General features: G+C 44.5%; 1 protein-coding gene across 1 annotated transcript in view; it reads left to right on the top strand.

The window, feature by feature from the left end:
• Nucleotides 1-2,050: 2,050 nt before the first annotated feature.
• The window catches only part of LOC127574013 (protein mono-ADP-ribosyltransferase PARP12-like), a 34,757-nt gene continuing 18,111 nt past the window's right edge, over nucleotides 2,051-18,696 (top strand). The window contains exons 1-4 of the mRNA XM_052022642.1: nucleotides 2,051-2,471; nucleotides 8,762-8,897; nucleotides 15,301-15,601; nucleotides 16,747-16,848. Of these exons, the coding sequence (XP_051878602.1) occupies nucleotides 2,131-2,471; nucleotides 8,762-8,897; nucleotides 15,301-15,601; nucleotides 16,747-16,848 (880 nt within the window). The 5' untranslated portion in view covers nucleotides 2,051-2,130. The remainder of the gene's footprint in view (nucleotides 2,472-8,761; nucleotides 8,898-15,300; nucleotides 15,602-16,746; nucleotides 16,849-18,696) is intronic.

The raw sequence follows: 18,696 nt of genomic DNA on the forward strand, positions 1-18,696 counted from the left end.
TTAAGAGAATCTTAGATAGGCACATGAATAATAGAAAACTGGAGGGCTATATGGGAGGGAATGGTTAGCTAGATCTCAGAGCAGGATAAAATATCGGCACAACATCGTGGGCTGAAGGGCCTGCACTGTGCTGTAATGTTCTTACCCCTTTCTGGTGACTATCCCTGGCAGCTCACTCTGATGATTGACTCTCTGCCTCCCCCTTTCCTCTGGCTGTCGTCTTCAATATTTTCAAATTTGTTTTGCAAATAAATGCCTAGCCGTCTGCAATCTCATTGAGAATGAATTATATGAAGGTGGAAATTTTCTATTTTCCCCATACCAGAGTTAAACATTCTGCTCTGCATCACAGTAGTTAGAGAAAACAAAGTATTGACTTTTGTGTGAGATGCTCTTGTCCATCAGTCCTAATGTTACTTTTTGATCAGTTTGTCCAAATTTGTAAGTGCTTCTGTTTTGGTTTAGTACTGCATTCATCTATGAGTTCTTGGATTTGTGGACTTTTTTTTTCAAGGCTGAAAGCAGTCAGGTTTATCTTTGGTGTTTCCTTGGTGTCAGCCCACGACTCAGTAGTCACATTATTGCCTCTAACTCTCTGGAGCAAATGACACAGGAGAAAGCAGGCACTCCAATTAATGCAGTACTGTGGGCCTGATGGACAAGAGCATCTCACACAAAAGTCAATACTCCTCCTTTCAAATGAGAAAGTGAACCAAGGTCACATTCTCAGATGGATGCAAACAATCTCACTGATATTTTGAAAATGAGCAGGGGAGTACTTGCCACTGTCAATAATTATCTGTCAAATAACATTACTAAAGTGTTCATTGTTGCTGTTTGTGAGAGCTTACTCTGTCCAGTTTGGTTACTGTGGTTCCTTCATTAGAGTTAAAAGGTTTTTCATTGGCTGAAAAACACTTTTGGAAATTATGAAAGGCATTATAGAATTTTTTTGTAAAGCTTGTACAGTTTACTCCAATATCCAATTGTTCTGGAATCCCTATGGTTCAACATCTGGCTCACGGGGTGCCTTTTCCTGTAACACACTGGGGCCCCGGTTCCCACACTCTCTTTAAACTTAACAGGTTCACTAGAAATTCATAAGAGTACTGTGTACCATCCTTAAAAAAATGCAAATTAAAAATATGCTGCAGTATTAACTGGAATAACATCCAACAATCTGAAAAATCTGCCAGTCCAGCACCACAAAGTCCTGTGTGCTGGAGGTACAGATTGGCTTCAGTGCATTGTACTGGTTTGGAGGTCATCTTAACCAAAACTGAACTCTTCAGATGCTCGGAAACTGTGCCATTGTGTACTTCACCTTGGTGACAGGCGGGGAGAAGGTCCAGACAGTTTATTGTTTTCCCTAGTGACCGGCTGACAGAGTCTCTTTCCTCTAGTGGGGGAAAAAAACCCAGAAAATGCCAGAAATACTCAGTAGGCCAGGCAACATCAGTGGAAGGGGAAACTGAGTTAGCGTTCTGGGTCAAAGACTCTTTGTCAGAACTGGGAAAGAGAAGAAAAAATTGGTTTTAAGTTGCAGAGAAGGAGGGGAAGGCAGCAGGGATGGATAAGACAAAGGAAATTTCAGTGATAGGGTGAGGTAAGGGTTGCTGTGAGGATAAGTCGTGGAGCTCACCTGCTCGATGGGTTAGAGCGAGCAAAAACACAACAAAAGCTACGATATGAGATTAGAAAGTGGAACAAAATGACAGAACTGAGCGGATTTCTCAGATCTATTTGCCAAAGAACTTTCTGAACAGTTTCCATATTCTAAGCATAGACGCACTTTTCCTCCCTCCTCTCACCAGCTGCAGTGTGCCCGGCTCTCGTGTTCTCTCTTGCGGTCTCCCGCATTCATGCAGAAACGCAACTGTTTGGTTTCCCCCCTCTCGCACTCTCTCTTTCTCCTCGGCTTTCGCCCGCTTTGCATCTCTCCTTGCGCGGCGCCACCCCCCTCTACCACCCCGAGAGGGAACTGTTTCGACCCGTCGTGCGACGGAGGAAGAGAGAAGGTTGAAGGGAGCAGCCTATCAGGACCGAGAAAGGCGGGGCAGCCCCAAAGTTTCGGTTTCGTTTTCCGTTTTTTTTTCCGGACTCGGTAAAAGGAGAGAGGAGCCCGGGACAATGTCTCTAGACCGAGTCCGAGATTACTGCACTCAGACCTTGTGCTCCCGCGGCGGCTCGCTGGACTACAGCAGCTTGCGTAAGGAGGTCTCCAGGTACTTCAAGGTGTCGGACGGAGAGCTGAGCAAGGTGCTGGCCAACGGGCAGTTGTTCACCAAAGTGCCGCCCGAGGACTCGGGGCTCCCGGGCCCGCAGCTCAGTGGCGACACCCTGCTCGTCGCCACCACTGCTGCCAGGCTGTGCAAAGACTTCGTCAAGAGGAATTGCAGCGGCGGTGGCTGCGGCCAACTCCATCTCTGCAAGTTCTTCCTCTTCGACAATTGCAAGTTCGCCAAAGGAAGGTAAAGGAAGCCGGTCCGTTGTGTGTATGCGAGAGAGAGAGAGAGGGGTAGGGATAACACAGAGCCGTGTATAGTGAGTCTGGGGCAGTTGACCAAAAACCTGGCTGGAGTTTAAAGCCAAGTGTTGCTCCTGTAGAGCAGCAAGGTAAGGAGCTGGGCAGACTTACAATACTCCCCATAGCACAGTAAAGTTGTACTCTTTTGACCTTCACCCTTTCATAAGCTTGATTGAAGTGGTCCCAAACTCAGTTGCCAATATCCTACATCTAATTCTGCCATTGCCACATCAGTGTGGGTGTGTGATCTGCCCTGATGTGGCAATGGCAGAATTAGATGTAGGATCTAACAACAAACCCTGCATGAAGATCCAAAAACTGCAGATGCTGGAGATGCCAAAATAAAATCAGAAAATGGCAGAAACGCTCAGTAGGTCAGGCAGCATCTGTGGCGAGAGGTATAGAGTTAATGTTTCAGGTCAAAGACCATTCATTAGAATTTTTCCCAAATGAGAGCATCAAGTTGGGTTGCTGAGAGGGTGAGGAGGGATGGATTGGACAAAGAATCACTCTGAAAGGAGGAGACCAGGGTTGCCATGGGGATGAGTTGTAAACAAAGTCACCAGTTGATGGGTTAATGGGAGCAGTTGGTGAGAATCAGAACAAAGGAGCATAAACCCTGTGATTGAGAATATGTCAAAAGGGACATAAGACTTGTCAAAAGCAGGGCTATGGGATATGTTCAGCTGGTCAGGATGTGCTAATGGATGATGTACAACAGAAACAGCCAGTTCTGACACAGAATGTGAGTGAGCTGAAGTGTTGGAATTTGGTAGTGAGTCCAGAAGGCTGCCATCTGCCCATGCCGAATATTTGTGCTGTTCCCCAAGCTTACACAGGGTCTCATTATAACAGTGCAGGAGGCTATGGACAGGTTGGAATGAGATGGAGTATTTAAGTGGCAGGTAACAGGGTGCTCTGAGTCACCCCTGCAGACTGAACATAGCTGCTTAGCAAAACTGTAGGATGGTGGGGAGGGATGAGGTAAAAGGGAGCTGCATGGGGAAAGTGCCTTCGGATGGGGAGGGATTGGTTGGAGGACACAAAAGAGTGGACCAGGGAGTCATGAAGGGAATGGTCCCTCTGGAATGCTGAGAGGGGAGGGAGGGGAAGATCTGTTTAGTGGCGGAATTCTTTTGAAGGCCGTGGAAATAAAAGGCAAACCCTACCTTCTGTCCATGATGTGACATGACAGAACAATGTACCATGTGCATCTACGGCCTGTGTGCAGCTAGAGAAGCAGCACATGGCTCCCGCTGGTTCTATGGATTTCTTCCAGGACTGGTTGGCACCACAGTGGTTGGAGTGCATCCTGGACAACATTTTCAGTTAAGTTTTGTTAATGTTTTAAAACTTTTCAACAAAACTTTTGAAAACAAAATCAAAAATAGAGGCCTGGGGATGAAGACTTTGGGAAAAATTGGGTAGGGTTGTTCTGAGATTCCTCTCTCTGATGTTAACGCAGTCAGTGACTTGTTTAATTTCACAGAATCAATGAGCAGAAATTCAGACCCATTTGTCAATAGCTGGTGTTACCACCCAATAGTGTAATGCCACAGTCAAGATGACTTGGAGCGTGAGGATGCTTTTGATTAGAATATCATCACTATTGCTTCAGCCATGGCCCAGAGAACAGTTTTATTGCTTTTGAGCCAGAAAATTGTGGGTTCAAGACCCAATCCAAATTTAAGCGCATTCCAGGCTGACATTCCAATAGTTTTACAGATATGCTGCTCTTTTGGGAATACTGTCTTTCAGGTGAAGCATTAAGCGGGGGCCCTACCTGCCTTCAAAGATGAACATGGAAACTGGAAGGGCCCAGATTAGCAAGCAGACTTTCTAGCCTAAGTGGCTGGAAATCCACTGAAGTGTGTACACCTCTGTGTGCCTCCATAAGGAATCCAACAGCAGAGCACAGTTGTCCCAGGATCCACATTAAGAGAGTGTTCAGGACTTCAAGTAGAACTGATGACATTACATCAGATCTGGGACCCAATTGTGTTGCTAATTGTAGGATTTTCTAATATGCAGACTGACTGTCACATTTACATTGCTGTGATGACAGTACTTCAGGAAAGTACCTGATTGTCTGTCAAGCACTTCTGAATGTCCTGAGGTGGTAAGAGTTGATATGCCACTTGTCAAACATCTGGTATGTCAACAGGTTTATTCAGAAACGGGTCCCATGTTCATTTCCCAGCCTTGGTTGAGTTATACTTAGTATTTATTATGTTTTTTTAAAATAGTTATGGAGAAAAAAATCTGGGACCTGATGGATTCTGTCTCAGAATATCAAAAAGACAAGTGAGTAAATTATGGTGCATTATTTCATAATCTCTAGATTTGGAAAATTTGCCTGTAGAATGTAATATTGTAACTGTCAGTTGATCACTTCCAAAGGGAGAGAGGAACCAGATAACTCCAATTGACAAGGTCCCTCATGGTAGGCTGATCCAGAAGATTAAGATGCATGGGATCCACAGTGACGTGGTAGCTTGGATTTGGAATTGGCTTGCACAGGTGGAAGGGTGCTATTCTGGCTGAAGTCCTGTGACCAGTGGTGTTCTGCAGCGATCAGTGCTGAGGCCTTCGTTGTTTGTGATGCATGTAAATAACTTAGATGAAAATGAAGACAGGTGGGTTAGTAAGTTTGCAAATGACACAACAATTGGTGCAGTTGTGGACAGTGTAAAGGGCTGTCAAAGGATACCGCAGAATACAGATCAGTTGCAGGTATGGGCGGAGAAATGGCAGATGGAGCTTAATCCATACAAGAATGAGGTGCTGCACTTTGGGAGTTCAGGTATAAGGGAGAAGTATACAGTTAATGGAAGGGCCCTTAACAGCATTGATATACAGAGGGATCTTGGGGTCCAAGTCCATAGCTCCCTGAACATGGCCACACAATTAGATAGGGCGGTAAAGAAGTTGTATGGTGCACTTTCCTTCATTGGTTGGGGCATTGAGTATAAGAGTAAGGAAGTCATGTTTCAGCTACATAAAATTTTGGTTAGGCCGCACTTGGAATATTGTGTGCAATTCTGGTCTCTCCATTACAGGAAGTATGTGGAGGCTTTGGAAAGGGTGCAGAAGAGGTTTACCAGGATGCTGCCTGGATTAGAGGGCATGAGCTACAAGGAGAGCTTGGACAAACTTGAGTTGTTTTCTCTGGAGCGTCAGAGGCTGAGGGGAGACCTGAAAGAAGTTTATAAAATTATGAGAGACACAGGTAGGGTGGACAGTCAGAATCTTTTTTCCAGGGTAGAAATGTCAAGTGCGAGAGGACATGCAGTTAAGGTGAGAGGGGCAAAGTTTAAAGGAGATGTGTGGGGCAAGTTTTTTTTTACACAGAGAGCAGAGGTTACCTAGAACAGGTTTCCAGAGGTAATGGTGGAAGCAGATATGATAGTGGCATTTAAGAGAGTGTTGGACACATGATTATTGCAGGGAATGGAGGGATATGGACAATGTACAGGCAGAAAAGATTTCATTTGGCATCGTGTTTGGCACAGACATTGTGGGCTGAACGGTCTTCTCCTGTGCTGTATGTACTGTTCTACTTTCTACAGTCTTGACAGTTTCTTACCAGTTACAGAGATGGAATTTATCTTAGTCAGTCTGACTCGCCAGCTGGGCAAGAATCAACCAAGGAGTGACAGCAAAGATTAGTCAAGGGTTTCTCATACATATGTGACCTATCCTTGAATAATCCTGTTGAAATTTTTTGAAATTATTATTGGACGACATTGCTTTCAGAAGTCATCTATTGCACTTCCAGAAGACACTTAATTATATTTCAAACAAAAGATTATGAGCAGAAACAAATATGGATTTGGAGAGAACCTTGCAGTGTGCATTGTTAATTGGTTGGGAGAAAGGAAATGGAGAACAGTAACAAAAGGAAATGCAGTCTGATTGGCAGGATATGATGAGTGACGTGACCTAGGAATCTTTTTACTATGTCATTTGGATAAAGGTGGAGACAGCTGTATCTCCAAGTCTGCAAATATCAGCATGTTTAGAGGAAGAGCTACTAGCATGGGAGTAGGAAGCTACAAAGAGATGTTTATAAAGTGAGGGGTTGGGGAGGAACAAAAGGATTTGAATATCTAGGGCAGAAGTACAAACATCATCATAAAATGAAAGGAATGTTAGCCTTTATCTTAAGGAGAGTGGGGGGAAAAATGGGTGTAAGTTCACAGAGAACCTGAAGTACTGCATTTATTTTGGGCAGCATACCTGAAGAATGATGCATTGGCCTTGGAGGAAGTGCAGCACAGACTCACTGAAATTATACCAGGGCTGACAGTCAAACAGTAATGGTTTGCATAAGACTTTCCTTGCATTGCTTTGGGGATTGAAGCTTCTTAATGAACCCCAGCCAGGCCAATCTATAGTTCTCAGTGTAGGTTCTGGCCATTGTGATGCAAGGAAGAAGATTCCCTATTTCCTTTGTCATGAGTCAGTGGAGTTTCCTTCAACTGGAGTTCCTGTCCTTTCAATACCAGACCTAAGGCAGTATAAAGCTCAAAAACGGAGAGGTGGATGTTTAGCGATTTTGCACAGAATCAAATCGAAATGGAAACTTGTATTTGTTCAGCAATTAGTGAAGAACTTCAACCTGTGGTCGCTGCAGAAAACATGACTGCCAGTTTTTACTCAGCATGATCCCATAAGCAAGATTGTAATAACAAACAGAAATACTTCCTTAGCGATGTTGATTTAGGGTTATTGGTCTGGGTGCTTTTAAAATTGTGCTAACAAGAAGAGATGGGACTAAGTTTAACCTCTTATCCAAATTATAGTGCCTCCAAGAGTGTAGTGCTGGATGCTGCATTTGAGTGTCAGCCTGGATTTTGTGTTATCTCTGGAGTGGGACTTAAGCTCACAACCTCATCAGAAGGTGGTTGTGCTACCACTGAGCTAAAAAATTGGAAGGTTAACTCCCAGGCAGGTCTGATACAAGAAATGTTTTCTCTGGAGCATTAGAATTTGAGGGTTGATAATAAGAGGCACAGATAGGGCAGATAGTGTTTTTCCCAGGGTAGAAATGACAAATACTAGAGGGCACAGCTTTAATGATGAGTGGGGGTAAGTTTAAAAGAGATTTGTGAGGCAAGTTATTTTACGCAGAGTAGTGAGTGCCTGGAATTTGCTGCCGGGGAGGTGGTAGGAGCAGATACGTTAACAACATTTAAGAAGCATTTAGACAGACACGTGAACAGGAAAGGAATGGAAGGATACACACCACGTGTGGGCAGATGGGATGAGTTAGATTGGCATCATGGTCAGCATAGACATGGTGGGCCGAAGGGCCTGTTTCTGTGCTCTATTGTTCTATATTCTATGTAAACCCAAGGCCACCTACAGAAGTAAAGTTTTGATGCAACTTTACAGGGGCTGATGAGACCACACCTGGAGTGTTACATACGGTTTACATTGCATTGGATGCAGTGCAGAAAAGGTTCACTCGAGTGATTCTTTGGATGAAGAAGTTGAGGTAGAAGGAGAGGTCGAGCAGGTTGGGCTATACTCATTGCTTAGAAAAATGAGAGATGATCTTATTGAAATATAGATTCTGAGGAAGATCGAGAGGTTTGGTGATGAGAGGATATTTAGTCTAGTAGTGTGCATAGAATCACAAGATGGAGCTTCAGAATAAGGGGTCTCCTTTTTCAGATGGAGATAGGGAGGAATTTCTTCACTGTGGGTCGTGACTCTTTGAAAGTTCTCCACTCCTGAGAACCGTGGAGGTGTGGTCATTGAATATATTCAAGGCAAAGACTGACAGGCATTTGAACTACAAGGGAGTTAATGGGCACGGGAAACGGGGAAAGTGGTATTGAGGCCAAGATTGGATCAGCCTTAATTGCACTGAATAATGGAGCAGGCTCAAATGGCCAATTGGCCTCTTATTCATTTTTCCTTACGTTCTTATGTTAAGCACATGGTATCTCTTAAATTGAAAGACTTCTACAATCCTTAGGCTGGTCAATTGTTCCTTTAGTTAGAATCCCCTCCTCACAGATGGTGCCTGATGGTGCCTACAGTACTGTCGAGTTGCTTACATAGTTCATGCACTTACGTGGAAAAACTGGAGGCAGCTGTTTTGTTGAGGGAGTTCCCTTTGGGAGATGAGAGACTTTTTATCCCTGGGGAGTAGCTTAAGAAAATAAGAAAGATATACAGTAAGGCACAATTGACATTGATAAAATTGTTTGGTTTCCTTTTCAGACACACCTGCAATTTCTCACACAACATCCATTCTCCTCACAACTCTGCCATCCTGCGTGCTAACAACCTTCAACACCTGAATGATATGGAATTGCGCCAGATTCTGCTCCAGAATGATTCATCCCTGTTGCCTGAGGTTTGAGCTTTGTTACTCCTGCTGTTCCATTGACATATAACCATTGCCACTGCAAAAGTCCTGTCAACTCCTGATGTGAGAGCCTGGGAGAGATACAGTGATGTGTGATGTAATGAATTTTGAAGGGCTTGGCTTGGTCTTAATTCAGCCCCAGGTTCCTTGTCTGTAAATTCTCCACAGTGTATTCAGATTTTCCTTTTCTCTGTAATCACTTCCAGTCTGATATACTGTACCTCCAATCTCTGCACCCCTTTAATTTTGTCTTCTTGTTCGCTCTTTAGTTCTGCTCCTTAACTTCAGCTATCTGGGCCAGAGGAACTGGAATATCCTCCCTCATCCTCTCTGCCTTTCATGTCAATTTTAAAATCGTTTTGAAAAAACATTTGGTCACCTATTTCAATGTCTGATTCAGTGTCAAATTTTGTTTGCTCACACACTTGTGAAACCCCATGGTTCCTTTTTCTGGATCTGGCCAAAAGCAGCATGTGTTGCCCATCCCCAGTTGCCCTTGAGAAGGTGGTGGTGAGCTGCTGCCTTGAACTGCTGCAGTCCTTCTAATGAGGGTATTTCCACGGTGTTGCTCGATGGGGAGTTCCAGGATTTTGATCCAACAACAATGAAGAAACAAAGATATATTTCCAAGCCAAGTGTTATGCAGTATGGAGAGGAATCCCTGTCGGTGATGATCCCACACACCTCCTACCCTTGTCCTCCTTAATGGTACAGGTCAGAGGTGTGGGAGGTGCTGTCAGAGTAACCGTGTGGGAGGTGCTGTCAGAGTAACCCAGTTGAGTAATTATAGTACACTTTGTTGATGGTGCATACTGCAGCCACAGTACACCAGTGGTGGTGAAAATGAATGTTCAGGATGGTGGATGGGGTGCTAGTCAAGTGGGCTGCTTTGTCCCTGGATAATTCATAGAGTCATACAGGCACATTGAGTCTGTGCTGACCATCAGACACCCACTTGCACTCATCCTCCACCTATCCCATTGTAATCATAGAACCATACAGCACAAAACAGGCCCTTCGGCCCACCGTGTCATGCCGTCCATCAGACCACCCTCACACTACCTAACCCCTTCTTCCTGCATATCCCTCTATCTCACATTCCTCCATATGCCTATCCAACAAGCTCTTGAACCTGTTCAATGTATCTGCCTCCACCACCACCCCAGGCAGTGCATTCCATGCACCAACCACTCTTTGGGTGAAAAACCTCCCTCTGACATCTCCCCTGAACCTCCCACCCATAACCTTAAAGCCATGACCTCTCGTCTTGAGCATTGGTGCCCTGGGAAGGAGGCGCTGACTGTCTATCTATTCCTCTCAATATTTTATATACCTCTATCATGTCTCCTCTCATCCTCCTCCTTTCCAGTGAATAAAGCCCTAGCACCTTAAGCCTCTCCTCATATTCAATACTCTCCAATCCAGGCAGCATCCTGGTAAATCTCCTCTGCACCCTCTCCAACGCCTCCACATCCTTCCTATAATGAGGCGACCAGAACTGAACACAGTACTCTAAGTGTGGCCTAACTAGAGTTTTGTAAAGCTGCATCATAACCTCGCGGCTCTTAAACTCAATCCCGCGACTTATGAAAGCCAACATCCCATTGGCCTTCTTAACTGCTCTTTCCACCTGTGAGGCAACTTTCAACGAACTGTGAATATGAACCCCCAGATCCCTCTGCTCCTCCACACTGCCAAGTACCTTGCCGTTTACCCTGTACTCTGCCCTGGAGTTTGTCCTTCCAAAGTGTACCACCTCACACTTCTCCGGATTGAACTCCATCTGCCACTTGTCAGCCCAGCTCTGCATCCTATCAATATCCCTCTGTAAGCTCCGACAGCCCTCCACACTATCCACAACACCGCCTATCTTAGTGTCGTCCGCAAACTTACTAACCCAGCCCTCCACCCCCTCATCTAAGTCATCTATAAATATCACAAAAAGTAGAGGTCCCAGAACCGATCCCTGCGGGACACCACTAGTCACTGCCTTCCAATCCAAGGGCACTCCCTCCACCACAACCCTCTGCTTTCTACATGCAAGCCAATTCCTAATCCACACAGCCAAGCTTCCTTGGATCCCTTGGCCTCTGACCTTCTGAAGAAGCCTACCATGAGGAACCTTATCAAACGCCTTACTAAAATCCATGTAAACCACATCCACCACACTGCCCTCATCAATCTTCCTGGTCACCTCCTCAAAGAACTCTATCAGGCTTGTGAGGCAAGATCTTCCCTTCACAAAGCCATGCTGGCTGTCCCTAATCAGTCCATGATTCTCAAGGTGTTCATAAATCCTATCCCTTAGAATCCTTTCTAACAGCTTACCCACCACAGACGTGAGACTCACCGGTCTGTAATTCCCTGGCCTCTCCCTATTACCTTTTTTGAACAAGGGGACCACATTCGCAACCCTCCAATCCTCCGGCACCACCCCCGTAGACAACGAGGACTCAAAGATCCTTACCAGTGGTTCAGCAATCTCCTCCCTAGCCTCTCGAAGCAGCCTGGGGAAAATCCTGTCAGGCCCCGGAGATTTATCTGTCTTAATATTATTTAACTTCAACACATCCTCTCTCTTGATATCAACAACCTCGAGAACATTACCCCTACCAGCACTCCCTTCCGCATCATCAAGACCCCTCTCCCTGGTGAATACCGAAGAGAAGTACTCATTGAGAACTTCTCCCACTTCTGCCGCCTCCAGGCAAATTCTCCCACCTTTGTCCTTAATCGGACCTACCTTCACCCTAGCCATCCTCCTACCCTTCACGTACTTGAAAAAGGCCTTGGGATTTTCCTTAACCCTACTAGCCAAAGCCTTTTCATGTCCCCTTCTAGCTCTCCTCAGCCCTTTCTTAAGTTCCTTCCTCGCTACCCTATATTCCTCACGGGCCCTGTCTGAACCTTGCTGCTTGTACCTCACGTATGTTATCTTCTTCTCCCTAACAAGTCGTTCCACCTCTCTCGTCACCCACGGTTCCTTCACCCTGCCATTCCTTCTCTGCCTCACCGGGACATATTTATCTCTAACATCCTGCATAAGATCCCTGAATATCGACCACATCCCCATGGTACATTTTCCTTCAAAAAGGACATCCCAATTTACACTCCCAAGTTCTCTCCTTATAGCATCGTAATTAGCCCTTCCCCAATTGAAAAACCTCTTGTCCTCTCTGCACCTGTCCCTGTCCATGACAATTTTAAAGGTTATGGAGCAATGGTCACTGTCCCCCAAATGCTCACCCACTAATAGATCCTTCACCTGTCCCGGTTCATTTCCTAAAACTAGATCTACCATGGCATTCCCTCTAGTCGGCCTGTCAACATACTGCGTCAGGAATCCCTCCTGGACACACTTAACAAATTCTGTCCCATCTAAACCTTTGGCACTAAGCAGGTTCCAGTCTATATTTGGGAAGTTGAAGTCTCCCGTTATAATAACCCTGTTATTTCTGCTTCTCTCCAAACACTGCCTGCCAATCTGTTCCTCTATATCTCTACTGCTACCGGGGGGCCTATAGAATACTCCTAGTAGAGTAACTGCTCCTTTCTTGTTCCTTAACTCCACCCATACAGACTCTAGAGATGATCCTTCTACAACATCCATCTTTTCCACAGCCGTAACAATGTCCCTGACCAGTATCGCCACCCCTCCACCTCTTCTCCCCCCTTCCCTATCCCTCTTAAAACACCGAAAACCAGGAATATTCAATATCCACTCCTCTCCTGACGTCAGCCATGTCTCAGTAATAGCCACGATATCATAGTCCCCCATACTTATCCAAGCCCTCAGTTCATCCCCCTTATTCCTGACACTTCTTGCATTTAAGTAAACACACTTCAGTCCATCTATCTTACTACTTTTACAGCCTGTATTCTGCTTCTCCTTCCCCAAAGCCTCTCTGCCTGTTTGATCTAACTTTTCCCCATTCCCTTCTTCCTCTGACCTACTCCTCCGGTTCCCTTCCCCCTCACAAACTAGTTTAAACCCTCCTGTACCACCCTAGTAAATCTCGCCGCAAGGATATTGGCCCCCTTCTGGTTCGGGTGTAACCTGTCCTCTCTGTACAGGTCCCACCTTCCCGAGAAGAGATCCCAATGATCCAGAAATCTAAAACCCTCCCTCCTGCACCAACTTCTCAGCCACACATTTATCTGCCACCTCCTCTTATTCCTACCTTCACTATCACGTGGCACTGGCAGCAATCCCGAGATTGCTACCCTTGAGGTCCTGTTCCTCAATTTTCTGCCTAGCTCCCTGAACTCACTCTTCAGGACCTCATCCCCCTTCCTACCTATGTCATTGGTGCCAATATGGACCACAACCTCTGGCTGCTCTCCCTCCCACTCAAGAATTCTGTGGACCCGATCAGTGGCATCCCAGACCCTGGCACCTGGGAGGCAACATACCATCTGGGATTCATGCTCAATCCACATACCTTCAGCTCCCCCCAATTTCTATCACTCACTTAGGGGCAACTTACAGTGCCCAATTAATTTACCAACCTGCACATCTGTGATGTGAGAGGAAACCCAGGCCATCACAGGGAGGACCTCCATACAGACAGCACCCAAGGTCAGGATTGAACATGGGTCTCTGGCACTTTTGGGTGGGGGGGGGGGGGGGGTGCGCGGGTAGATGGTGGTCCAGAGTCACATACAAGTCAGACCAGGTGGCGATGATAGGTTTTCTCCCCTTAAGGATATTAGTGAAACAGATGGCTTTTTACGACAGAAAATATCCATTAGTCTTTGTGGTCATCATTACTAAAATAGTTTCTTTTCCAAATTTCAGGTTATTAACTGAATTTATACTCTGAATTTAGGCCTCTGAATTGTTAGTTCAGGTATTTGGATTATTCAACCAGTAAGTTAACAGTTACATTACCATCACAGCCTTTAGATGCTTCTCTAATACTAGTACTAATAAAAGGGCTCTTGTAGTTGACCTAATATTCAGGTCAACTAAATGAGGCCTTATCCATAGGCTAAAACCTATTTTTTTTAATATAGTTGTCTGCATACTTTGTAATCAACTTAGGATAGAGTTAATATATAAACCATGGGAGGATTGAGAAGCCAGATTTTCCACAGGCTTATGTACTTGAGCCTATGGTTGCTAGAGGACCGTTAATCATTCCTGGTTGCCATGGAGCTACCTTTGGGAGTCATTGCTGTTCATTAATCCCTTCTCAATTCTTTTAAGTTTTGCAAATTACATATCCAATTACACATGTACAATGTAAAACACTGTGAATGATTGAAAGCTGTAGTAAAACAGAAAACGTTGGAAGCCCTCAGCAAGTTAAGTGGAACTCATGATGAAAGGTCATTGACCTGAAATGTTTCTCTTTTCACAGATGCTACTTCACCTGCTGCTTATTTGCACCATTTTCTGTTTTACCTGTGAATTTCATATATAATTTTCTACTTGTTATCTTTAACCACCACAGTGTGGATTTGTGCTTTGATATAGCAACTGGGACATTCCTAGATCATTGGTGATAACCATAACTCAGTAGGATCACTCTTGTGTCTTGAACCACAAGGGTGTGGATTTCATTCTTGTTCCAGAAGCTTGAAGTACCAAAGGCAGGCTGACACTTCATGCGCAGTGCTGCACCTTCAGAAATATTTTCTTTCCTTTGACCAAAATGGGGAGACACTCCCCATCACTTCTCAGTACTACCATCTGTACTGTGCTTTACTCAAACCCATCCTTAATGTCTCTAAAACAGGTGACAGAGGGAGTTGATTGGTTTGTTTTTTTTCTATTGATAGCAATGATGGATCTGAGACTTGCACCTTTAACAACCTCAGGATGTCCCAAAAGAACAGATGAAGTAATTTAAGTGTAGCTGCTGCTGTAATCAAAGAATAATGGAATTGTTACTGCACAGAAGTAAGCCATTCAACTCATCTAGCCCATGCCAGCATCTTGTATAGCAATCCCATTTCCCTACATATTATTATCTCCCAGTAATGTAATAATGCACGGAACAAATTCCCACAAACAGCAATGTGATAATGGCCAGGCACTTTGCTGTACTGATATTGGTTGAAGCATACATATCAGTCAGAACATTGGAGAGAACTCCCCACCCGATTTTGAATTCTACGTGAGGAATTTAACGACCCATCTTAAGGATAATACCTGGAGTGTCAGTATGAATTTTTGCCTCTGGAATGGGACACAGTAAAGCTAAGTGTGTCACCAGCTGACCACAGCAGTAAACAGACATTTGTAAAGCACACTCAGACCAGCATATTTCCTCTTCTCCACAGCCTTCAGTGGGGGAGTTGCTGCCACGTATCCAGGGTGTGAGCAGTGCGATGGTTGGACATGCGTGCATAATTCAGTCTCATGTTTGTGAATTATCTCTTGCAGATTTGTGTGTTCTACAACAAGGGCCTCGGGCAGTTTGGCAGCTGCACCTTCAAGAGTTCCTGCACCAAGCTTCATGTCTGCCTCCACTTTGTCCAGGGCAGCTGCAAGTTTGGGTCAAGTTGTAAACGCTCTCATAATTTCAAAGACAGCAGTGCCTCCTCTGTCCTGGAGAATCTGAGCACAGAGCTGATCAAACACCTGCTTCAAATATACCAGAATATGTACAACATCAAAACCTACAGGGCCTCCAATGGTGAAGCAACTGAGAATAGCCGTCACTCCAGCACTGCAGCTGTGACAGGTCTGTGCAAACACAGTGAACCACAAAAAGGTGGTAGAAGAAAGTATCAAATAATTGGGTAGGCTAACAGAATGTTGAGCTTGATCTCATGGGAATACAACAGTCATAGAGTCATTAAGTTATACAGCACGGAAACAGGCCTTTCAGCCCAACTCTTCCATGCCGACCAAGTTGTCTACTTGAGCTAGTTCTATCTGCCTGCATTTGGCCCATATTCCTCTAACTCTTTCTTGTCCATGTACCTGTCTAAATGCTCTTTAAACATTGTAAATGTACCTGTGTCTATCACTTCTTCTGGTAGCTCATTCCACATACCCACTACCCTCTGTGTAACAAAAAAAAGTTGCCCCTCAGGTCCCCTTTAAATCTTTCTGCTCTTACCTTAAGCCTATGCCCTCTAGTCTTAGACTCCTCTGCGCTGGGAAGAAGACAATGACCATTCACCTTATCTCTGCCCCACATAATTTTATAAACCTCTATAAGGTCACACCTCAGCCTCCTTCACTCCAGGGAACGCATTCCCAGCCTATCCAGTCTCTCCTCATAACCTGGACCCTCCAGACCTGGCAACAGAGATGGGATAATTCAATTGAAGCAGACTATAAATTTTAGGGAGAGTGTCAGTCTTTGAAAGAGTACAGAATGGATTTCCAAGTGATGAGGGACTTCAATTATGCAGGGAGACTGGTGAGGCTGTGCTTGTTTTTTTTTCCATCAAGGCAAAGCAGTTTAAGGAGAGCTTTTGCAATGGCAGAAGAGTTGGTTCCCATAGATTTAAGGTAACTGGCAAAAAAAAATCAGGAGTAAAATGGTATTTATTGTTGTGATCTGGAATGCACTGTGTACAGGGGTGTCAGAGTAGAGTCTATAATAACACACCAAAAGAAATACTAGAAATACTAAATTTGCAGGAATTTGGAAAAATGCAGGGTAGTGAAACTAATAGGAGGGCTCTTTCAAAGAATGAGCACAGGCACAGTAATGCAATGGCTTCCTCTGAAATGGGTTTCCATATATGATTGAATTTGGTGAATGGGTTACTAAAGAATTCCTTTACATCTTTAGAATCACTGATCACCATAGATAGGTGGTTCAGCTGAATGTGTGAGACCGACTGTTCATGTGCTATGATTTGCCACCCACAGAGAGGAGACCTCAGTCCCGAGTATCTTCCAGCAGCTCCAATGGGGACGCAGACAATGAGGAGATTTGTCTCTTCTTCGTCTGGAAGAACTGTAGCTTTAAAGGTACTGAAAGTCCAGCACAATCTTGGTATTTGGTATTGGTACTGGTTTATTATTGTCACTTGTACTGAGGTACAGTGAAAAACTTGTCTTGCATACTCTTCATACAGATCAATTCATTACACAGTGCAGATACGTTGAGTTAGTACAGAGTGCATTGAGGTGGTACAGGTAAAAACAATAACAGTACAGAGCTACAGGGAAGTGCATTGCAGGTTGACAATAAGGTGCAAGGTCATAACGAGGTAGACTGAGGTCAAGCGTCCATCTCATCATATAAGGGAACCGTTCAATAGTCTTATCACAGTGGGATAAATGCTGTCCTTGAGCCTGGTGGTATGTGCCCTTGGGCTCCTGTATCTTCTGCCTGATGGGAGAGGAGGGAAGAGAGAATGACCTAGGTGGGTGGGGTCTTTGATTATGCTGGCTGCTTCACCAAGGCAGCGAGAGGTATCTGATCTCTAAAGTAGGGAAAAATAACTATGCTCACAGCATAAAGGCAGTGCGTTTTCCAATGGAACCTAAGCTTAAGGGGCGCTTTGCATTTGTGTGGGTGGTCCTTTCCCAAACCCTATCTCGTACTTCCAATTTTACAGAAATATATTTGGGCAAGAACAGCATGTAGTTAGATTATTAAAACTGTTTACCTGCATGTGAGAATCTAATCTGATCCAATCCTAGCCATTCTCTCCCCACTTAATATAAATTGGCTTTAGGATTGGTTCTAGCCTTGTCTCAGTCAAATGTAAAAAGAATACCAACAATGAGATTAGAGAAATATGCCGGAGTGTAGAAATTGGACTTTCATGGGCCTGTTATAAGTTGGCCTCGATATTTGGTGCTGTTGAAGTGAATGGACCTAAAGATGGGATAGGGAGCATGGTGGAGAGATGCAAATCAATTCTGAAGTATAAAGAACCTGGGAAACACTCGAGAGCAACTGCCACTAAAAAGGCTTCTTTAAAAAAAAACTCAAATTAGCAACACCTGAGTCCTACTGTCTTCTTGTCTGCCTTGGTGACATATCCTGGTATCTTTTTGGTGTCGATGTTGCAATCATAACTTGTGAAAAGTGTGATGGACCACACTTCTTGGCTACATGGTGCATACTTGAAATGTCCAGTGAACTTCCCTTTCCTTGTCCAGCTGTCCTACAGTCTGGTACTGAAGTTTACAGAGTCAACTACCCTCTTACAATCCACACTTCAATTCCCAGCAGGCTAACATCCATTTTACACAAATTGTGTTAATTGGCTCAAAAGGTTGTGGTCATACCTCACTCATAGGAAGATGGCTGTGGTTGTTCAACTCCTGCAGGAGTTCCTCAGAGCAATGTCCTAGGCCCAATCATCTTCAGCAGCTTCATTAATGATCTTCCTTTCATCATAAGGTCAGAGATGGGGATGTCCACTGATGATTTCAATGCCTAATCCTCAGTTCCATTCACAACTCCTAAGCAAATGATGCAATCCATCTGGCATGCAGTGAGTCCTAGACAATATTCAGACAAGACTGATGAGTGACAAGTAACATTTGTACCACAAAAGTTCCAGGAAATGACCCTCTCCAAGAAGAGACCCTCTTACAAGTTACCATTAATGTTTAATGTCATTACTGTTACCAAGTCCCCACCATCAATATTCATTGTGTTCTTATTAATCGGAGACTCATCTGGAGTAGCCAGATAAATACCAAAACTGAGAGCAGATCAGAGGCTGGTTATCTTGTGGTGAGTGATTCATCTCTTGATATCCCAAAGCATTCCTGTCATCTATGTGGCACAAGTCAGGAGTGAGATGGAACACTCTTGTCCAGATGAGTGCAACTCAACACCATTCAGGATAAAGCACC

The sequence above is a fragment of the Pristis pectinata genome, chromosome 1 (assembly GCF_009764475.1).
Source record: "Pristis pectinata isolate sPriPec2 chromosome 1, sPriPec2.1.pri, whole genome shotgun sequence".
Classification (NCBI taxonomy): domain Eukaryota; kingdom Metazoa; phylum Chordata; class Chondrichthyes; order Rhinopristiformes; family Pristidae; genus Pristis; species Pristis pectinata.